This window comes from Pleurodeles waltl, chromosome 1_1, assembly GCF_031143425.1.
Source record: "Pleurodeles waltl isolate 20211129_DDA chromosome 1_1, aPleWal1.hap1.20221129, whole genome shotgun sequence".
Classification (NCBI taxonomy): Eukaryota; Metazoa; Chordata; class Amphibia; order Caudata; family Salamandridae; genus Pleurodeles; species Pleurodeles waltl.
In genome coordinates, this window is record NC_090436.1 from 381,093,034 (window position 1) to 381,116,620 (window position 23,587).

Consider the following 23,587-nt stretch of genomic DNA (forward strand, 5'->3'; position numbering starts at 1 on the left):
CCACACAATAACGTTTTCTGTTGGAACTACTGGGATTTTACTCCCTCCTCCACAATGGGCAAATACTGCTATGTAATCCATGCATAGCGTGGAAATCTAGAAAACGTCCATGCTGCAAAATAAACTAGTTACCTACCTATAGCGAAAGTTTTGCATCTTGAACTCTTCTAGATGCACATACGACTCTCCAACCTCCCCAGTGAAGGAGGAAACTTTCAAAATGGATAGAATAATTAAAGGTGTAATTTAAAAACAGTGAGGGCTCAGTTCCTCAACCCAAGACGGTACATAAGTACATTTAAAAAACAAAAGAATTGCTACATGCATCTTCTTATAATACTGGTTACTATAATAATGTCACACGTTCTTAACTACACAGTTCTTATGTATAGGGAAAATAATAAATCCACAAACAATATCAAGAATACAGATATTAATGTTCTTTTCATTTGTGGGCCAACAGTTTATGTACTACAACATATATGGAACACACAACAAGCACTACCCTTTTTTCTAGGGAGAAAGCTAACCCTGCACATTCACCACAATAGAAACACACAGATATTACACCAATTCAGCGGGCATACACAATCATAAGGTGAAAAGAAAAAATATCTGAGAGCTAGCACGCTCACAGACTGAGTTGTAATTGAAGCCAGAAGGATCCACACATCCTTTAGAAAAAAAAGAAAAGAAAATATATATACACAAAACAAGTAGCACTTTCCGATGCCAACCACTAGATGGCGGTATATATGCATAGTATGTGAATCTGGAAGAGTTCAAGCTGCAAATTTATCGTTACAGGTAGGTAAATTGTTTCTTGCCCTACCTTAAGCAGATATATTGCAGAATGTCACCATTTTGACCTGAATGCATTTAATCTTAGCGTTTGGACTGCTGGATTCCAGGGTTGACCTCATTGCTCTTGGTTTCTGGTACCCTTGAGTTTCCCACCATAGCAGTATTGGCCCTACATGCATTATTAGCTTAGCTGTTCTTTCTAGATTTTATTGAAGCCCTCTGCCATTTCCTAGTTCTCAAACCTCAAATACATTGCTCCTAAGAATTGTATATTTTAGTCTTTATTCCCCAAAAAACTATCTACTTGGAACTCAATACATGTATACCTTATTATGCTCTGTTTGATGTAAGATGGTTAGTACATTACTGAAAGTGTTAAAAGAATATAAAGTTCAATAGTATAAGCAATGATTGTTTCCAAAGTTTCATGTGAAGCATATATTCATGTTTTTAATGCCTTAGAAAATGGTAAATTGTTATTTTCTTGATGTCACCTTAAACTTAATTCTTATGAAAATGCCATTTGTTGCAAACCTATTGTAGTCTTTGCTTACCTCCAATAATAGCACAGGTAATATACTGCTGTACTCAAAGGACCAACATATTACTTAGCACCAAGGGCGCATTTCTTTATAAGTCAATCAATATTTTTTGGAAAAAATGCCTTTTTTAATTTGGTGGTTAAAGTGTTTTTGTGCATGCATGTTAACTCAACTGTTGTCCTTTTGGTCAGTTAACTGAACTTTTAATACAGAGCAGTAGTACCTGGTCTTCTGAGGTCTTCTCATGAACCAGTGCACAGAATAAAACAGTTTACATTAATATGTCCGTTTTGTTTCTTGACAGTATAATACCAGCATCTAAGACAATCCTAATAAAGAAGAATACATTTCATAGTGTACGTAAACCTCTTATTTAAAAAAAGGGTGGGATAGCAATGAGTCTTGCAGCTTTGATTAGTTTATAATCATGAAGAAGCAGAAAAGGGGAAATGGATATAGGCTTCTTTTTACTAATATTCCACTTTCTAATATAACTCAACATAACCATCATAACAAGTATGAAAACATTGCTAAAACAGGTAAGAAACACATTCTGCTGCAATTAAATCTAAACTCTGAAGGAAGAGAAAGACACCCATTTCTGCTTTTGCAAAGGGATTCTAAATGATTTATTTTTGTTACATTCTACCTATGAGCTCAGCTCTGGGTGCTGGCAATAGACATTTTGAGGAAATGGAAGGGGTGCATATCACTAGATTAGTCATACAGGAGGACAATGAAAATGCATATATCTTTGGGTCTTTACGTGCCTATTTGTTTGCATTTTTCTGCGCATCAAGTGGTCACCATCCTCTAGCTTAAAAAAAAATAATTGGGATTTTTATAGAGTTTTAAATGGTGATTCTTACACTAGCTGACCTTTTGTTGACACTTACCACATAATGTTAATAACAACTGTACTCTCTTATTTTAGTCATTCACCTTTGTGGAGCTCTTCTACGGCGTCTGGACCAATAGTCTAGGGTTGATCTCTGATGGATTCCATATGTTCTTTGACTGCTCAGCTTTGGTTATGGGCCTTTTTGCTGCGTTAATGTCCCGGTGGAAAGCAACACGTACATTTTCCTATGGGTAAGTCAGTTCCATTGTGTAAATTTAGTCCTCTTAACTTTTAAACACACAGATCACTCAAGTCACTGTATTAAAGCAGTGTTACAGTTTGCCAGTGTTTTTTATATTTAAAAAAGTTGTGCTGCATATCATTTATTTATTGCATTGACAGTCTCAAACGTCTATTAATAGCCTTTAGGTAAGTAAGTGTAAACAGCGAAATTGGCATTTTAAATTACTCTGACTTGTGCAGTGTTGCTGCTGAAAAATAAAAATCATCTGTAGCACTCTGAGTTTTAATGGGTTTTAATGGTCACTCTCTGCCTGTATAACTAAACTGTTTCAGTTTCACACTTTTCTATTAGTTGCACTTTTTCTTTCTCTTAGTTTTAACAAATGTGTTTTTTCCATTTTAAATTGATATGAACTGAGAGAACTGTATTTTTTAGCACGCCTATTAATCAAAATACATAATCAGCACTAACTTTTTTGATTTGTTATTCGATACATGTGCATCTGTGTAAGCGGCCTAACAAAATATATTTTTATGAAATATCGAACAAAATAAAGTAACTTTTTTTTTTTAATACTGCCTTAGAATTATTTTTGCAGTTACATTATTTTTGCGCAGAGATTATCATAATTACAAGAGCACTTACTTTTTTGTAAACACATTTTAAAGAAGTTGTTGCTTGACCTCATATAGAGAAGAGAGAAAACATAATTCACTTTAAAGTCACCAAATGTAGTTGCAGTTTATTACGATAAGGCTTGCAAGGCATCATGAATGCCTTTACCATCCTTTTAAGGAAAAGGGGTGATATATGAGAAATGGGAGGAGAATGGTAAAGGACACAAACACAGAGCAGAATTATAAATCTACTAAAGGGACTGGATAGCTGTGTAACTCTCAAACATTCTTACTTCTAATCTCCATAGTAGCCCAACATTTTCCTGAAGTAGTTTATTCAACTCATATTTCCAAAGACCCCTTTCTAGATGTTGAATAGAGTTAGCAGCTCAGTAATCATTCAGTCCCCTCATTAGGAACCAGTTTAGATTTTCAGTTTTATAAGATCACCCGTGTGACGCTCCTTTTGCAACCTGATGGGCTTATCCGGAAGTAGACATTCCAGATCTTTTCTGTCCTCCAGTATAAATGTTGGAAACAATGGATGAATGCCCTTGGTGAGAGCAAGAATCACTGTCAGTCACATGCCCTGTTACTAATGGTACGATCTCTGACAGCACAAAAGAAGATATGTTATAGTAACATTTCTTTTACACATTGTAGCACATCATTGTCAATTTTATATCTTTTTAGTATACATGCAGAAGTCCATTGAACCCTGTTGATGATTTCGATCTGTCTCACGTTAGTGACGAAATTGAGTGATACATGCTTAGTATTGTAGCAGATCACCTACAAATCTGTACAGATTGCATCATTTAGTTTATGCAGTCATCTCCTGGGCAGGTAAATATTGGCCTTGAAACACTACACGGGGATTTATAGTTGCTGGAAACTGTATGACTAACTTGAGCAAAGTGTTGAGTGATTGAATAATTACGTTTGAAAAGATCATGATTATTTTTGTTGTTTGAGGGACAGCTGCAGTTCTTTCTGTACTTATAGGTTTCTGATAATCTTCTTTATAAAATTGAGCCATGGTATAATTACTTCTCACCCTTGACAAGGGCTGAACCGTATCACTGACTTCAAAACAGGAGGGAGTCATTGTGCCTGGTCAAATTATGTTTCCACTAACATGTCCTTCAAATAGATGTGGAATTACTTTCATCTATATGTAGGTGACCTTCAAAGAGATGCACAATTGAATGTAGGTGAGGCGTTTACTTCAGAATGCCATTTGAAATTCACAAAGAACATGTTTCTTAGGAGTCCAGTTCCAAATTAATTCTTGATGCATACTTTGTATGTTTCAAGAGAGACTGGAGGAGGATTGAATGTGAATTGTAGGCTATGTTGTGAGGTGGTTTCCCAGATACCTGTTTGCTCTATAAAGGAGAATAGAGCATTGCCTTCCCAAGTGCCTGGACCTATTTGACACTCCCACATGTGGTTATTAATGAGTGTGCCTGTGTCCTGACTGAAGAGCCATCAACCAAGTTTTATAGAATTGCTGTGGCGAAACATGACATTGGAGCACTACTTTATATGGATGAGGAACTGGCATGGCACTCTTCAAGCCACGGCATCAGTGATTTAGATATGGCAAATTGCCACATCCGTGATTGGTTGACAGGGTAAGCTGACCAAGGAAGCTTCCTTTGGAAGTGAAAGTTCATTGAGAGAGGTAACTCAACCCCAAGGTTTCCTTTGTTGAGATCTCATTGCTATCTCAAACTTCTGAGACATTCACAAGAAGCAATGCCATGAAATCATTCACTTGACTGCAGTCCAATAGAAACATTATTGTATGGAATGATATGCCAGACCCTACCCAGTTGGAGACAGGGGTGCTTTTGGAATAATTGATTAAGGGGTCAATAGCCCTAATTGTTTTTTTTTAGGAGGAGGACACTTTGCATCCAAGTGAGTTAGCTATCCAAGCTAGTCTCCTTCTTCTCCTCCTCTTAGAGATCTTGCATATAGCGTGGTACAGCTCAACTCAAGTAAACTCCTTAATAGGAGTTTAGTTCCAGATTACAATGGTACCTTCTTGTACAGAAATTGGGTTATTAGTTGAGGGGGGGGTGATAACCTCAAGTAATAATCACAGTCCTTTTCCGGGTGAACCACTAAAGTCACTAAATATACCTGAGCTTAACCCCCTGGGAGCTATGGCATAGAGCAGTCAGGCTTAACTTTAAATAAATGTTTAATGTATTTATGCAGTACTAAAGCAGCTATAACGTCAAAATGCAAATAGTAAAAATCCAAAAAAACGAATTAAATAAAAAAAATACAGTAAAATGTACTCACCAAAATTATAAAAACAATAAAAATTCAAAAGGGGAACAAGATATAAATGTTTAAAAGTTTTAAATGGGCACAAAACCAGGAAACACAAAATGCTAATAAAAGAACAGGGCATAAGCACAATTTAACTGTTACTCAATGAAGCATGGGTCGGATACAGTAACCAGGAGCATTCTGGTCAAATATTTTAGTTCTGACTTTAGTCCTTTAAGACCCAATCCACCACAGGAATAGAGAGGCCTACAACAAGGCAGGTAGAGGCCAGCAGGAGGGTCGAGTCCAGGTTCAGTTGCCACTGGTCAGCTCGGAAGTTGCTAGAAAAGGCCTTTTATAGCATGTTTTTTTCCCTCTAACAGGAGGTTAGCTTTAACAGGAGGTCAGTCTTATGACCCTTGGAGTCCACTTCTTTGTCCTAGGTACACGAGTGGAGAGAAGAGTTAGTCTTCTAGGCTTTTCTCAGGTCTCTAACAGCTGGTTCAGTCTTCTTCTGATCTTCCACAGTCCATGAGCATTCTGAAGTGGATTTTTGGAGATGCCACATTTATGCCCGGAACAGGCCACTGGGTAGCAATGACCCCTGGGGACGCCACAACTAATGGGGTAAACGTTCCAGGGGCTATCCTTAGCCACCTTGGGCATTTTCAAGATGGCCAAAGCCTTCAGCCTCACTAAACTTGGTCTCTGAGGGCTTGGTGTGTGTGGGATGGAGTGCACTAGGGTAATCCCAGTGTCCTCCCATATCCAACAATAAAATCAATTTTTAGGCTGTCCTTGTTCCCCGAGCAAACTCGGAGACAGAAAACTGGTAGTAAAAGGTTGAGATTTCAACAACCAAACAGTGAATGCACACAGGTTGTTTTTGCATTCTGTTTTCGTCCTTTGAAGTGCATCCCTAGTGTCATATGTAAAACCCCAGCAAATCTGTCAAACACGTTCTGCAGAATCTGACAGTGTGATGTGGATGAGAGGCACACTGTGATGAGGCCTGTCTTGGGGGGAGAGAGAAAAGAAGGATGCAGGCCTTGGCGTTCGCTACATATGCGTGTGACAGGGTAGGCCTCTTTGAAGTTAATCAAGACCTTGGACACAGCCCACAGGCCATCCTCTCAAACGCACAACAGTACCTCCTCGTACCTGTAGAAAATTAGCCTCTTTCTAGCATGGTTACCGCCACTTTTTGGCCTGTTTGTTAGTGTGTTTGACTGTGTTCACTGGGATCCTGCTAACCATGACCCCAGCGATTATGCTCTCTCCTTTAAACTTGGTTCTTGGAACCTTTTTCACCCACGTTTGGCATACTGGTACCCCGGTGTAAGTCTTTAGTATGTGGTACATAGGTACCCAGGGCATTTGGGTACCAGGGGATCCCTATGGGTTGCAGCATGTTCTATTCCACCCATAGGGAGCCCATGCAAAGTGTTCTGCAGGCCTGCCATTGCAGCGTGCATGAAAGGGTGCATGCACCCTTTCACTACCAGGTCACTGCAAGTCACCCTTATGGCATGCCCTCCTAGCCCAGAGGGCAGGGTGCAAGTACCTATGTGTGAGGGAACCCCTGCACTAGCAGAGGTGCCCCCACAAGTTCCAGGCCCATTTTACTGGGCTTTGTAAGTGCGGGGATGCCATTTTACACGTGTACTGGACATAGGTAACTCCGAACCTGGACATGTTTGGTAATCAAACATGTCGGAATCATACCCAGTACTGTTTTAAGTACTGGAAGTATGATTCCATGCACTCTGGGAGCTCCTTAGAGGACCCCCAGCATTGCTACCACCAGTTTTACAGGGTTTTACAGGCAGACCAAGCTGCTGCCACCCCTCAGGCAGGTTTCTGCCCTCCTGCAGCTTGATCTGATTAAGCCCAGGAAGGCAGAACAAAGGATTTCCTTTGGGAGAGGGAGGTAACACCCTCTTCCTTGGGAAATAGGTGTGACTTGCTTGGGAGGGGTAGCCTCCCCCAGCCAGTTGTATGCTTTGAAGGCCACATTTGGTTCCCTCCGTGCATAAACCAGTCCACACCGCTTCAGGGACCCCCAGTCTCTGATCTGGCGCAAAACTGGACAATGGAAAGGAAAGTGACCACTACCCTGTCCATCACCAACCCAGGGGTGGTGCTCAGAGCTGCTCCTCCAAAGGGTACCATGGTTCTGCCATCTTGTTTCCAAGGTTGGCAGGGAACTCTGGGAGCATCTGAGTGGTCGGGCCAGGCAGTTGACATCAGAGCCCCCTCCTGATAGGTACTTACCTGGCTAGGTGTCCAATCCCCCTTTCAGGGCTATTTAGGATCTCTCTTGTGGGTGGGTCCTCACATTCGGCTTGCAAGACTCCAGCAGGATTCCCCTGCAACCTCCACTTTGAGTGGCAGCACCACTTTTCCACTAACTGCGAGTTTGCCTTTGCCAAGGCTTGTTGGTGGAATTCCTGCACCGACACCCGTCTGCAATTTCAATCCAGCGTGGGACATCTTCTGCATCCATCAGGATCTCTTCTCCAACTCCAGGGCTGCAGTTCTAACCTGTTCTTCATCACCATCGACCAACTCCTGCAAGTACAGCTGGGGTGGGTAGTAGCTCCTACTCTTCCTGGACTTCACTGTGACTCTTGGACTTGGTCCTCTCTCTCCACAGGTCTTCTTTCTTCAGGAATCCACTGCTGGTTCTTGCAGTCTTGTCTGGGTGTCTTCTTTTTGTTCTTTTCCTCCTTTTGGGTGGTTTGGGGAGAATCCAGTGATGTACTCCTGCTTTCGTGGTAGCTGGGGGGTGTTGTGTTACTTACTTCTGTGGTTTTCTAGTACCCAGCTCCCCTCTACCCATTCCACTTACCTAGGTGGGGATCCTGTGTTTGCATTCCATTTTTTTAGTATACTGTTTGGGCTCCCCCTAAGGTCACTAGAGGTTATTGCTATTTGCACCGTTTTCTAACCTTTTCTATGCCTATTTCTGATTGCTAGTGTATATATTTAGTGTATTACTTACCTCCTATTGGGGGGGTTGCCCTTCTACTATTTTGTGGTGTTGTGTTCCGAAAATAAAGTACCTTTACTTTTGTACAACTGTTTTCTTTCATAGGTGTAAGTATTGTATGACTACAATGGTATTGCAAAACTTGGCATGTCTCCTAGATACGCCTTGGCTGCTCATCCACAGCTGCCTCTAGAGAGCCTGGCTTCTAGACACTGTGTACACTTCAGGGACACCTGGACCTGGACCTTGTATAAAGTGTAAGTACCTTGGGTACCCACCACACACCAGACCAGCTTCCTTCAGTACCCAAAGCTCTTTGTCCCTGTTCTGGGAGAACGTTCACACCAATTCAAGTGCTACTTAATGGCCGGTACAATGGAGAACAGAATGCAGATTTAGCTTCCAGGGACTTCAGGCAGGGCAAAGGTGACTTATTCAAAAACCATCTTTCGAAAATATGTAGTACAAATTCAACTTCACCAGAGAACGGGGCTTGTAATAAATACTTCAGAAAGTCTAAAAATTAAATTTGTACTGTTTCCTAGGCAGACATAACATTTATTAACCCTAATATTGTATCCCAGTCCTTTCCTGTGGAACAGCCTACCTTACTACATTGAAAATAGCTTTGAATTGCTAGTCACTGTAAGGAATGGTTTAACATTAACCTTTACATGTCCTACTTTTAAATACTGTGCACCCTGCCATAATGGGCACTAAGGCTTACTTAGGGGTGACTTATAAATATTTATAAAGAGGGTTTTAGGCTTGTCAAGGGGTTATTTTGACAGGTTGAATTTGCAATTTAAACCTGAACAATTAGGCTACTGGTGTTAGACCTGCAGTCATGTCTTCATTGCCACTGCAGTGGGTGGCACAATGAGTGCTGCATTCTACTGGTGACATTTACCTTATAGGGCTTTCTCAAGGCTGCTGAAATTAGTGAGGGTAGAAAGTGATGTAGTCTGTATAAAGAAAGAAAGAACTCGCCATTTGGGGAATGAGAGAAAAAGGAAGTACAGTGATTTTTGGGTTCACATATTTACAGTAAGCACCCATGTGAGGCACGTAGCAAGACATATAGGGGGTTATTCTAACTTTGGAGGAGTGTTAATCCGTCCCAAAAGTGACGGTAAAGTGACGGATATACCACCAGCCGTATTACGAGTTCCATAGGATATAATGGACTCGTAATACGGCTGGTGGTAAATCCGTCACTTTTCCGTCACTTTTGGGACGGATTAACACCTCCTCCAAAGTTAGAATAACCCCCATAGTAACAGCAGATCTACGTAACATATAGTCATCTGGCTATTTGGCATTTTAGCCCTCCACTAGGGTTCTAAGATATAGGATCATATCATCTGCATTTAGGGAAATCAACACTGGGCGGGTGGTATAGCAGAGAGCATATGCACCATAGTGTTGTCTCAATAGCCAGTACAAACAAAATCGGACAAAGAAGGCGTCCCTGCCGCTTAGTGTCCCAGATCAGTATCTGGTCAGGGGTTAAGCTATTGACTGTCAGGCTGCGGGGTTAGTGTCGAGCAGCTTTATGCATTTATATTCATCTGACTATACGTAACATTGATCTGAGGTTACTATATTTGCTATGTGCTTCACATGGGTGCTTACTGTAAATATGATATGTACCCAGAATCACTGTACTTCCTTTTTTCCCAATCCCCAAACAGTGATTACTGTTTTCCTTTATATACACCACATTACTTTCTACCCTGACCAATTTGATCAGCCTTGAGAAAGCCCCAGGCCTGCGCGCCAGAAAGGGGCGAAACGTGTTGGCTGATGTGTTTTCTTTGAAACCTAGCTCGACCTTAGAGCCAGCAACCTTTATTCAATAATAGTGATTTTGGAACACAACGACATTGTATCGGATATATAATTATCTATTCCGAGTATTAACAGAGATATTACTAAGTCCAGTTGAACCTCTAACCTCCTTAATGACACTTATTTTCTCGTGGAAAAGGAGATTTTCTTCACTTACTGAGGCCGATTGGGAAAACTAGACTTTAACCCAATCATAAAGGGTATGTGACACCCAGAACAAACCCCACAACCCGTAACATTTAACTTATAGGCCCTGAGTACACTGTGGATATCATATGCGATGGACATAGAGGAACGTTAAATATGCCAATCAGAAGTACCCCACTTTTACCATGTGGAAAGCAGGAGCACACGCACTTTATCACTGGTTAGTAGGGCTAGAGTGCACAGAGTTCTACAGTCAGCAAAAATACGATTCAGCAAAAAGGCAAAAACGTCCCAGGTGCTCCTGCAGAAAGGGTACATTTCCTATGGGCATGTTTACAGATTTCAAGAAAAACACCGAACACCACCGTACCCCACTACCGCCTCACCGCCGCTGGGGAAAAATCACCAAAGACCAACTAGCCAGCACCCTCGCCAAAAAAACACCACCCGACCCCACCGACCCGGACTCCGCCGCCGCCATCAACCTCCAACAATGGATCTTCAACTGCGCCAACATCCTAGCACCACTCAAGAGACCCACCGTCAACCAAGAAAAGAAAAAAACAGCCTGGCTCACAGACGAACTGACCACCTCCAAACGCACCTGCCAGAAACTCAAGAAAAAATGGATCCTCGAGCGAACACCGACAACCTTGCTACCCTCAAGGAAGCCAACCGCGAACACCACCAACTGATCCGACTCGCCAAACGCTCCCACTTCACAGAACACCTTAACAACAACGCACACGACTGCAAGGAACTCTTCTGCATCGTGAAGGAGCTCTCCAACCCCAACGCCAGCATCAACGACGTCCCACCATCCCAGAAACTCTGCGAAGATCTCTCCACCTTCTTCTACCAGAAAATCGCAGACATCCACGACAGCTTCAACACCGCACCTCCGCCCGACCCCACCCCCAAAAACTCCTCCCACGCCGACCGCCTCACCACTTGGACCCACGTAGATGACGCGGAAACCCTAAAGACCATGAACTCCATCCACTCAGGATCCCCCTCAGACCCCTGCCCACATCACGTCTTCAACAAAGCCGACGTCACCATCGCCCCCAAACTCCGCAAGATCATCAACCTTTCCTTCAACACCGCTACCTTCCCGGACAGCTGGAAGCACGCAGAAATCCAACCCCTCCTCAAAAAACCTAAGGCTGACCTCAACGATCTCAAAAACTTCCGTCCGATCTCCCTCCTCCCTTTCCCAGCGAAAGTCATCGAGAAGATCGTCAACGCACAGCTCTCCGACTACCTCGAAGACAACTCCATCCTAGACCCTTCCCAATCCGGTTTCAGACGCAACCACAGCACAGAGACTGCACTCCTCGCCGCCACAGATGACATCAGACAACAAATGGACAACGGCGAAACTTCAGCCCTCATCCTCCTGGACCTCTCCGCTGCCTTCGACACGGTCTGCCACCGCACCCTACTAAATCGCCTCCACAAAGCCGGTATCCAAGACAAAGCCCTCAACTGGATCTCCTCTTTTCTCTCCGGCAGAACCCAGAGAGTCCGACTCTCACCCTTCCGCTCCGAAGCCACCAACCTCATCTGCGGCGTCCCCCAAGGCTCCTCGCTAAGCCCAACGCTGTTCAACGTCTACATGGCCCCCCTCGCACAACTGGCCCGCCAGCACAACCTCAGCATCCTCTCCTACGCCGACAACACCCAGCTCGTCCTCTCCCTGACCAAAGATCCTCACACCGCCAAAGCCAACCTCCAAGAGGGACTGAAATCCATCGCCGAGTGGATGAGCAACAGCCGCCTGAAACTAAACTCCGACAAGACGGAAGTCCTCATCCTCGGCCGCTCCCCATCGGCCTGGAATGACTCTTGGTGGCCCACCGCCCTGGGCCCCCCACCCACCCCAGCCAGCCACGCACGAAACCTCGGCGTCATCCTCGACTCAGCTCTCACTATGTCCAAACAGGTCAACGCAGTCTCCTCCTCCTGCTTCAACACCCTCCGCATGCTCCGCAGAATCTTCAAGTGGATTCCAACAGGAACCAGAAAGACGATGACCCAAGCCCTCGTCAGTAGCAGACTCGACTACGGCAACGCACTCTACACAGGCATCCCAACTAAAGACATCGAACGACTCCAACGCATCCAGAACGCATCCGCCCGCCTGATCCTCGATATACCCCGCCGATGTCACATCTCCCACCACCTGAAGGACCTCCACTGGCTCCTCGTAGACAAGAGGATCACCTTTAAACTCCTCACCTACGCACACAAGGCACTACACAACACCGGACCCACCTACCTGAACACCAGACTCAACTTCTACGTTCCCTCACGCCAACTACGCTCTGCCAACCTCGCCATCGTCCCCCGAATCCAGCACAAGACCTCTGGCGGCAGATCCTTCTCCTACCTCGCCGCCAAGACCTGGAACTCACTCCCGACCTCGCTACGCCAGACCCAGGACCCCCTCACCTTCAGGAGACTCCTCAAGACATGGCTCTTCGAACGATAGCAGCTACCCCCCCCCCCCCTCCCTCCCCTAGCGCCTCGAAACCCTGACGGGTACATAGCGCGCTTTATAAATCTAATGATTGATTGATTGATTGATTTAGACATTGTTAATGGGCTGGGTAACAAACTCTTAGAAATGCTCATATTCCCGATCCATTTGAAGTCATAGTTTGCAATTCTTGACTCGCCTAGATTATTTGTTCCTTGCCTCTAATGAATGCAAAAAGAGACCATGCTTGGTGGGCTGTCCCCACCAAGAAACATTGCTGCAAAGGAATGGAATGTTATATTGTGTTCAGAAGGGTGATGTATATGGGGATGGTCCAAACCCTCTGTACATTGATGAATACTTGGGATTATTGGTCAAGACACTGTTTCTTGGAAAATGTGGGAGGATTGTCCATCCTCTGAGACACCACATGTTGAAACCATTCTTTGGACAACTGCGAAGCTCAGTGGGTGTAAGAAATTCAAATCGAAAATAACTTCACAGTATCAATGGATTGGGTAGGGGTTAACTGTGTTTAACCAAAACAATTAGCCTATTTTTAGTGTTTTCAATTACGATATTGTGTTATATTAGCCACAATAAATGAAGCATCTAGAAGAGATAATCTTAAGAGACTTGTTCATTTTGACAGAATTCATCTTACCCCTGTTGGATAAGTAAAAGTGAAGCCATTGATCGAGGTCTAATTGAAGTTGGCAAAGTAGCATTATTACAAACTGTATTGAAGATGTTGGGAATTTTCCACAGTACTAAATATTTAATTTTCGAAACACACCACATGAATTTCATATTACTGATTTTCTCGGACAGGTGTACTCAAGGTGCAACACCTAACCCAACAGTTTTTTTTTTAATGCGGGCAAGTGAGGAGGACCATGTAAAAAAAAGGAAAAGTAACACCAAGCGCAGCTGTAATCTAATTTAATTGATAACCTTCAGTTATTCATTGAACAGCGGCACTATCATAAAAGTATAGTGGTGAACCATAACTGTTTATTTCGTGTACGTTTTGCGGGGGATTAACACAATTTTTTATTTATTGGTTCTCTTACAATCTCAGAAGCAAACCCCAACAGAAAAAGCAAGCAGGATTTAAAAAAAAAAATACATTACATGCAAAGTCAACCTATACACCAGAGCAATTATTAGTGATACAGAACACCACCTTAGAAAACATTGTCACACCATGCCAGGCCTGGATAGTTCCCATATTTTGCTGGATGACAGTGCCCAGTGGTGTTATGATGTTAGGCAACACTGCACTGGCTGCTCGGGGCTCCTCGGGGGCATTGGTAGATTCATCCCTCTGGGGCTCAGGAGCCATATTTCTGGCAGAGGTCTCCTGGGAGCCCCAGCTCCCACGAGAAGATAATGGCCGAGTGGGCTCCATAAATACATTGGTTTGGAAGCACGGGCTTCTCCATACATTTGCAGGTGTTCTTTACAGTAGGCTAAGCATGAAAGCCAGTTGTGCATGTGGAGACCGTACCTCTAGCCAGTGTTTTGAAACCTGGTGTTTTGCTAACAGTAACATCAGGGACACCAGTCGTCAAGTTGCCTGTGTGATAGTTGCTGACGCCTAGCCCAGCAATGACGTTTTGGGATCCAATGGTATGACCTCACCAACTATAGTAGCAGTGTATACAGTATCTCAGTATTGTTGTACAGATGAGCAATGCCACGCCAGATGGAGGAAGTCCGCCTCTGGATCCCCACATCTCATTCAGGTAGAGTGATTGTAGGCCCATTTTGCAGAGAATACCGGGCGTAGTATATAATGTGTAAGTATTTCAAGTAAATGATACGTAGCCTACTACTCGATGTTTAGTGAGATGTTTGCATACAGCAGAATTTCCACTCTTAATCAGTTAAGTGTGTATGTAGTGCCTTGTCCCATTTTGCTTTAGAAGTTGTAAATGCGAAGGGGGCCTCCGCTTGTGTTGATGTTGTGTTGATGAGGGTCGCTAATCCTTAGGCAGATCCGACTGCTATCAATGCGTGTAGCGGTTTGAAAGATAATGATTCCGTTGAAAAGTAGGTGTATGAGCTTTGATCGTAGCTCTGAGATGGTTGTAAAGAAAGGCGTTGAGTTTCGTGGGACAGTCATTGCCCGGAAAGGAGACTTTATAAATAAAGCTGCCAGCTTGCTAGAGGTGGCCCCAGCACTTTAGCTCCAGTAGTTGAACCCGTGCATTTGATTCACTTGTCAAGGGCAGAGGTGGAGGCCGCGGCAGGGGGTAGAGTACAGAAGCCAGATGTTCTTCCTGTCACACATTCTGTACCATGCCCACACAGTGCACGATATTGTATCTATTTTGTTTGAGCGTGTAGGGACTTGCCAGTGTCATCGGGAGCAGGGTGGGCCAGACATCATCAGTTTCAATCGCTTGGTTATGTAGCTAAAGTTGAGAGTGGTACAAGTAGTATGCATGTTGCGCTTGAGTGCATAAATAATAGAGGTGGAGGTAGAAATCAGGTGCTGCAAACCCCCCTTATTGTAAGGTAGTGTCAGCGTCTCGCAAGTCAGACAAGGCTGTTTACCAGCCTAGGTCAGCCGTATTAGGAACAAGTATAGTGTCTGGGGGAAAAAAATCCTTATTGAGGGGAATGGGTATATTTGTTAAAAAAAAATGTAAGAACTGAGGGAGAACGACAATTTGACCGAATGCTAAATGACCAGCCATTGACAGTGGAATCATAATCTAGTGCACCACGCTGTCCACTGTCCTCGAGGGCCGAGATGGCTCTGCTGTAGTTCTGAGTATGACATTCGTGTCTTGGTGTATCCAAATCCCCAGATGTTTGACTCATCCCTCATTTCAAGCTAGTGGGAAATGCAGTGCACACTCAGTGGTTGAGGCCGTGAGCGGGAACTCAGCTGATTTACCCCAGTTAATTTGGACCCCGATTAGGCCTCCAAGCCTAATGAACTCTCTCCGGATGGTATTTGAGCATTGCACTGGGGTCCTAAGACATAGTATCATATTATCTGCTTATAGGGAAACCAACACTGGGTGGGCAGTATAGCTGAGAGCATATGCACTATAGTGTTGTCTCAATAGGCAATACAAAGAATAGCAGACAAAAAGGTCATCCCTTTGACATACTGCCCCTGATCGGTATCTGGTCGGGGTTAAACCATTGACTATCGGGTTGTGAGGTTCGTGTACAGCAGATGTATCATTTTGACAAAGAGAGGGGGGCAGACCCATGGGGTTAAGTATGGTGAGTGCATACGACCATTCCACTGAATCAAACCCCTTAGTGGCATCCAGCATTACGGATAATGCATTGAGTTCAGGATTGTTTTGGTGTATCGTAGCAAACAGCATGGAAATACTACATGCCATCGAGCAGCCCTGAATGAATCCAGAAAGATCTGGCAGGGCCAGTTTTGAGAGCAGGGTGAGTAGTTTGTAAACAATCACTTTCAACAGTATTTTCGCATCACAGTGAATTAATGACAGGTACCTGTAAGAGTCAAGATTTGCTGCCAGTTTGCCGGGTTTAATTAAATTAAATACTAAAGCCTTGTGCAGAGTGGGTGGAAGGGTACCTCTCTCGTATGCATCCTCGTGTAATACAAGGAGATGAGGTGCAAGGATATTGCAATACTCTTCATAGAATTCTGACAAAATGTCCAGCCTCCAAGCCTTGCCCCTTGGTAGGCCACAGACGACCTCTGCAAGCTCCTCCACCAAAAAGGGTTGACACAGATATTCCTGTCCAGCCGCGTTCAGCCATGCCAGAGCAGCATCACCTAATAGTCTGCAGTTTGTTGAGCATCAGTGGAGAACTTTTGGTCATAGAGATGCCCGTAATGTTTGTGGAAGCTGTGTAGTATAGCATCTTCCATAAAGTGTTTCTCCCGAGCGTCATCCACAATGTGGTATGTCACCTTCCTCCCAGAATTTACATAGCATGGTCGCTGATGTTCTACCGGGGCACTCACCTTCGTCATAGCTGCGAGTTGTAGCATACTTGGTTAGGTACTTGATTTCACGGTCAGCTAGACCATTATTTTCAGCTATTTTCAGTCTAATTTCAGGTAATGTTGCTGGTTCAGGCGTATCACACCAGTCAATCAAACGTGCACTGATACTCTGATTCCAGTACTGTCAGCTGACAGCAGATTGGCAGATCTGTTGTCACTGTGTGATTTCATTACTGCAGTACTCACTGCATACTTTGTTCACAGTCACAATGCACACATATGTTGCATATTTTATAAGTTATTTGCTTTCAGAATGACATGATCTTATGATGCTTTACATCCTTGAGAAAGCCCTAGGCCTAATCGCCATGCAGGGCGAACACGATGACTGAAGCAAGCAACATACCCAGAAAAATAATGCCATTAAAACAATAAGCAGAAATAGGGGATCTAAATCTGTATTAGAGACACCCAATATGTACATGTTATATTCAGAGGGCAAATTTCAAGTGGGATACTGAAACCCAAGGCCCTACAACACTTATATCTAAGATCGTAGCCTGAACACTTGATAGGTTAAAACTGAGTATCATCTACATCAATCAAACTGTTTTTAACTAAGGGAAGACAGTCGGATAGCGATGTGGAAAACTCAATAATTCTCTGGTGGCCAGTCAACTGCTGTTATTTCACTTGCGTGAGCAGATATTTGACTTCATTGAATAGTGTTATAATTTCATGCATCAGATCAGTGGTTTGGCCCAGCATTCTTAAGCAATGTCAAAACACTGTGGACTCTACCAACAGCAAATGTCATCACAATCAGTCACACCTGATTTAGATCATCAAGGACCCAGGTTCTGGCTTTGTAAGCTTGTCCACTTCAGCCTTTTTGTCAGATGCCTAAGGCCTTCTTCCTCATTCATAAGGTTTTTTAATGAACTATGCGACACAACTCACCATATCTAAAAGATTTAAAGGGTTTCCTATTGTAGCTATCTAACATTAGTCTGGTTGACCTTGGTTATTTAAAGTATTCCTTTTTCATGGTTCTCCCTTCCGATGCTACCATCCGCCCGGAGTGCTCGGAGGCAGAAGGTTTCTGGTGTGCAATGGTCTGCTATCTGTTGTCTTCCCGCTACGTTTTGGTGCGAGCCAATAGTGCTGTTTGTATGGTATTCTCATTAAACTTTAGTAGCCACTGGCAATCCTCATCAGGCAAGATGAAAACAATGAAAGTAACAGGTAAGAGGCTGTGTTTCAGAACATAACGTTTGGCCATATGCAGGCCACCACCTCCCTGTACTGAAAAATCTCTCTCAGTCAGTGGAAGGATGGATGAAAAAGAATGAAGAATTCTCACTGGTTCCCAGCTATAATGTAAACTTGAATACATCGGAGTTGTGGCCTTTAATAGGTGCCTGTTCAACACATAACAAGAGTGATATGAAGGGTTTAGCCTGAGCAATAATCTCCATGTCACACAAGGGTTACCTTAGCTGATGTGTGTGTGCAAATATGATGGAAGACATGCTGTGTTTGATGGGAGAGTGGTACACATGTAGCTTCTACTAGCATAGACGCCTCCAAGGATTCTCAAATCAAGCAAGATACATTGCCGGAGTTTCCCTTTTTTAGTAAGCCAACCAAAGATAGCAACATTTCCTTTAGAAATGGGACACCCTGACATGACTTGTTATGCATGTGTACATCACTGAGAAGGACAGAAGGTACTGGTAGAAGTTCAGAACAGTGAACGGGTTCCAAGGGACAGGAGGGTAACGCCTGGGCATATGCCTTAAACAAAAATGGATACCAATCAGCTGCTTCACATGGACAAATATACACATCACTGGAGTCTAACCATCGAGGCTGAACAGATCGAGGTCTACTCATTACATCGAGTAGAACGACTGCCAACTAATTCGCTTTTAGTGGCTGTAGCGCATAGAGCTGTGTGGCTAGAATTGTTGTCCTTTTGCGTTTGCTGGTTTGATAGCCAGCAAGGGGTGTCCGGTATTGCCTCTAAAAGACGTAAACTACATTGTCCCACATTCATGTTAATCACTGCTTATTCTTTGAGTTCATTTAACTGTTTTGGTATGGGCGTTAATACTCAGCACCTCCCCCAGGTCCCTACTTTTGGGGCGGAAACTTCAACACTATAATAGACAAAGAGATCACACACTGAAGGAAGCCCACGCTGGCTAGAACCCCTAGACTCTTATCATACCAGACCATGTACTTTAAGACACATGGCGTTCCCAACACCCTGTAATTCGAGAAAGCACATTCATATGTTCTGTACATGCCATGTTGTCATGACTGGATTTTGTGTCTGCTGATGTTAGTACATGGGCCACAGAAATTTGCCGCCTAGCCATCACGCTCCTGTGCTGCTGCAGCTTGACTTATCGGGTATACGGGACTAGTACCTGCACTGGCGCCTAACCCTGGACAAATTAAAAGATGTTTTGCTCCGTACTGAGCTATGCCGAGAAATTCTATAATACCTTAAACTGAATATGGCCCAGTTACAGAGGTGGGCTGGATGTGAGAGGCATTCAAGTTGGTCGTTCATGGATACCACATCTCCAAGAGCCAAACAGTGTTACCATCAATCTGCTGTCAGCTGACAGTACTGGAATCAGAGTATCAGTGCACGTTTGATTGACTGGTGTGATACGCCTGAACCAGCAACATTACCTGAAATTAGACTGAAAATAGCTGAAAATAATGGTCTAGCTGACCGTGAAATCAAGTACCTAACCAAGTATGCTACAACTCGCATAGTAAGACCTTCTGCCATCCCTCTTCATTCATTGCTTTGTTCAAGTGCAGTTCACATGTTGCTGCCGCCCACCACACCATACAACATTGGACAGTGGGTCAGCCCACTCTGCATCCTATGTCTGTCTTGCATTGCAATTGACTGAATGTTGCCTGATCATATGTGCACAGCCACCTAACAAGGAATGCACTTCAGTGCCAGAGCTGTGTGCTGGGGATGCTGGCAAACCTATCTGCTGTTATATTTTTAATGTTGGACAGTTATTTTTCATATTGCCTATGTTTGAAAGGAAAATAAAATCCATTCTTGCAGAGGCTAGGACTGGCTGTTTTGCAGTTTAGGTTTTGTGGAATACACTAGTTTACTTGCTTGTTTTCTGATATCAGTCAAACACATGTTTATTTTGACCGTAGTCATTAAAACAATTTCCAAAAACAAAACACACACAATTCCAATCAATTGATTAAAATAAATGTAGCTTTAAAACAGTAAAATCTGAACATTTAAATATAAACTAAATATATTCTAAAACATCCCGGTTTCTTAAAGGAAGGGCTCCACACTAATTACTTATCTTATTGGCGTTTGACTGTAACTGTTTATCCACAGATATTAAATATCGTCCCAAGGCACACGTCACATCAAAATATCTCATTTCAACCAATAATTTAATAACATGTCCCCTATCCCTAATATCATATTTTAAAAACACAGGTTTTAAAAAAGATCTTCCTTTGGGCTATAAACCATAGACAATCCATCAGGACGTGCATTGAGACCACATTGACATATTTTCTCCTCGTTTAGGAGAATGCCCTGATTCCCTGATATTACAACTTGATTTAATCCACATCTAAATCTGAGCAGACTGTGGCACATCTTAATATTCAGCAATATTAAATAAAGAAGGTCTCTCCATTTGTCCATAAACTTAAAAAGTGGGAGACAGATTGCTTTTTCCCCAGGTAGGTGAGATCCACATCCCTCGAAACCTGCCGTATGACTTTTTTCAGCTCTGCCTTACTCACTCCTAACTGGTCGATGCCCTCTACAGCACTTATTTTAAATTTTCTGGCACATATTTCGATTCCTAGCTCGAACTGCACGGGCCCAATGCAATTCACTGTGTAATATCTCTTTTTTGCATAGGAGGGAGACTTTAGGGTGTTCCGTACTATGAATTCTTGACCAAAATGTTACCTCAGCCTGTGCTAGAAACATCCACCCTGGTAAAACCATTTCCAATCTAACTGCCTGCAACACGGAGGGGGGGGAAGGAAGGAACTTTTTTAGGCACGTTCCTTCCTCGAGTTCCCAACTCTTTTTACCCTCCAGACTGATCACCTCACCGCCATACAGAAACTTGGGCCTTATCCTGGCTTGGTAGGCCTTTAACACTGGGCGGCACGAAGGCCACCCCCTATTGGTTATCAAATTGCTTTAGACCCCCCCACCCTACTGTCGTAAGTGCTTTGATTTGTGTTGCGGTGAAAATGATCCTTCCACCCTAAATTATGGGAGAACCATACCCCTAAATATTTGTATTTATTAACTCTCTCCAACTTAATCTTGTTAATTACCGAGACATTCTTCCCCTTTGCCTCCCTATCTGGAGCACTTTAGTTTTCTCCATGTTTATTTTTAGTTTTTTCCACCTTGCAATAAACTCAGAAAACATCTAATTTCCTTTGAAGCCCAATTCCTGTCAAAACAAAAATCACTAGGTCGTCTGCATACAAAAGACAACTAATGTGTTTGGCCCTAAAATGAATGGTAAACACATTTTATTGGCTTAGGGCCTACGGGAGATCTGCAAGGAACAGGGAAAACAGTGTTGGTGCCAACACACACCCTTGCCTTAGACCATTTCTTACTTTTATTTGCTTTGAAAGGGATCCTTCACTATCCAGTTTAACTTGGGCCCGATTATCCATGTGGAGTTCCTGTAAAATTAAAAACAGATTATCAGGGATTTTATAATCTTTTAATACATCCCACAACAATGCTCGATCAAAGTCACCCAAACACATTTAGCCCTAATGCTGAACAAAGTAAGCCTTCCCTTCAGAAAGTCTTTCCCCTTTGCATGCACAGAGACTGATTGTTCCTTTTCTGACCCATACTTGCTAATCTGCCAAGTATGCATGTCAGTCTATCAAAATGTTGTTTTCAGTAGTGGAATTTGCCCTTTAAACCTATTAGAAGATAGAGCTTTTTAGGTCTAGATTGACAGTGAATATATGGCTTGATGGTGTAGCTTGACCTATGTGACCAACATAAAAAAGCACTTTCAGGAGTACTACAGAAAAAGGGGAATTTGCTCTGCCCACTTGTTGGCAGACATGAGTACATCATTTGATTGGAAATAAGCTGTGGGATATATCCGAAATAGTGTTTGTGTTACCCTCCTTTTGACTTCTAAGATGTGTTCTGAATAAGCTTATGGAACCTGGGTAAGAAGACAGATACCAGATGAGAGGAATCATAGGTATAGGCTAGCGACTTGGACCGGCGGGATGAGTAGAAAGGGGGAGCTTATGCAAAGCAAGTGGCACTGTCCGTGCAGCCACAATCCCACTCAGCATGCAGTACGTGATCGAACAGAACTGCAGAATGTTGTTTGTCATTGTAGCCAGTGTTTGTTAATGGGTCGACTGGGGAGGGGGAGTCTGTTCATGGATTGTTACAGTCTTGAATCTATGAATCTTGGAGACTGGTGATCAGGCAAAAAACTCAATGAAGATATATGTTTTAAAAAACATCAAATTGCACAATCTCTCATGCAAGTGGAGGAACATGCTCAGTGCAAAGGCTCCACGGTATGTGTATCCTTCAGGTTAAGGGTCGTATGGCCATTGATGACGGAGCCCATTGTGCAGCAGCAGCTACTCTTCATCGACTGGAAGATGCAGCTGAAGTGGGAGGCATTAGTGGCAATGATCCCTCCCCTCTATTCTAGCAGCTTCGGACACGCAACCCACCTGGCATCTGACATACACATGAAACCCCTTCATACCATCGAAAACTGGTGTAAACGCCCTCACACCTTTTAGAGCATACAATCAATTTATCCAGAGGAAGCAGCATGTAATGTTATTCAAATTAAATGTAAGATTTTGGTCTATTGTTTTAGGGTATCACTGTTTAATCTCCTTGTGGAACTATGATTAGGCAGCTTTACCCATATTTTTAGGTCCCAGCCTATCAGACAGCGCAACTGTCTGTTTGCAAAGACATGTTGGGGAGATGCTGAAAGTTTACCTACGAATTCATTCACGCTCATCGCTTACCACTGGCTTTTGTGTTTTGGAACTCACATTTGCTTGCTTTCTATTCTCTACCTTTATTTCTCTTAGGCATCCAGCATGTTTATGTCCCTCCGGTGGAGCATTCACCTCTTTGACTGGCTCCTTGTATTCTTCCAAGAGTGCACGCTTTCTAGGAAATCTTTATTTCTTTTTGTGATGCGCTCTGTGAGAGTTCTTGTGTTTTCTGCTGTCTACTTTGTTTGCTATTTCACGGAGTAGCTGCTGCAGCTCGCTGGTTTGTAACAAGCTTAATGTATTATTTGAAAAGGTTTCCTACATCCTATGTGCATTGCTACACTTTTGGCGAAAATATCCAACCCTCCACTCACAGCACGCAACTTCAAGTTTCTGTCCACTCTCCACATTCCACCCAACTGTGCTCAAGCAGTCTGCATGACTGATTCTGCTTATTTTTGGCACCACTGGTTCTGCTTATCTTTGGCACCACTGATTCATGTCCGTGACCATACTGGAGTCCAGCAGGCAGTAAAGAGCCCTTTAAGTTCTGTTTTTGTTCTGGCACATTTGATGTGCCTTCAAAGAGAGTCGTCAAATATCAGGCAATACTTTTTTGTCAAAAAATTCTATTGTTTTTCATTTGAAAGGGAGGTTGATGTTTACTTTTCTTTCTCTGACTGCAAAATGAGAGGATTTTGAAAAGAGAACTATGCAACAATCTTGCTGGATCCATAGAGGGAGACAGGAAAGGCTATAGGGTGTCCTTTTT

At 43.2% G+C, this 23,587-nt stretch overlaps 1 protein-coding gene across 1 annotated transcript in view; it reads left to right on the forward strand.

Moving 5' to 3' along the window:
* Positions 1–23,587, forward strand: part of SLC30A5 (solute carrier family 30 member 5) — a 302,331-nt gene that overhangs the window by 242,650 nt on the left and 36,094 nt on the right. Inside the window, exon 11 of the mRNA XM_069223076.1 lies at positions 2,281–2,438. Within this exon, the coding sequence (XP_069079177.1) occupies positions 2,281–2,438 (158 nt within the window). The remainder of the gene's footprint in view (positions 1–2,280; positions 2,439–23,587) is intronic.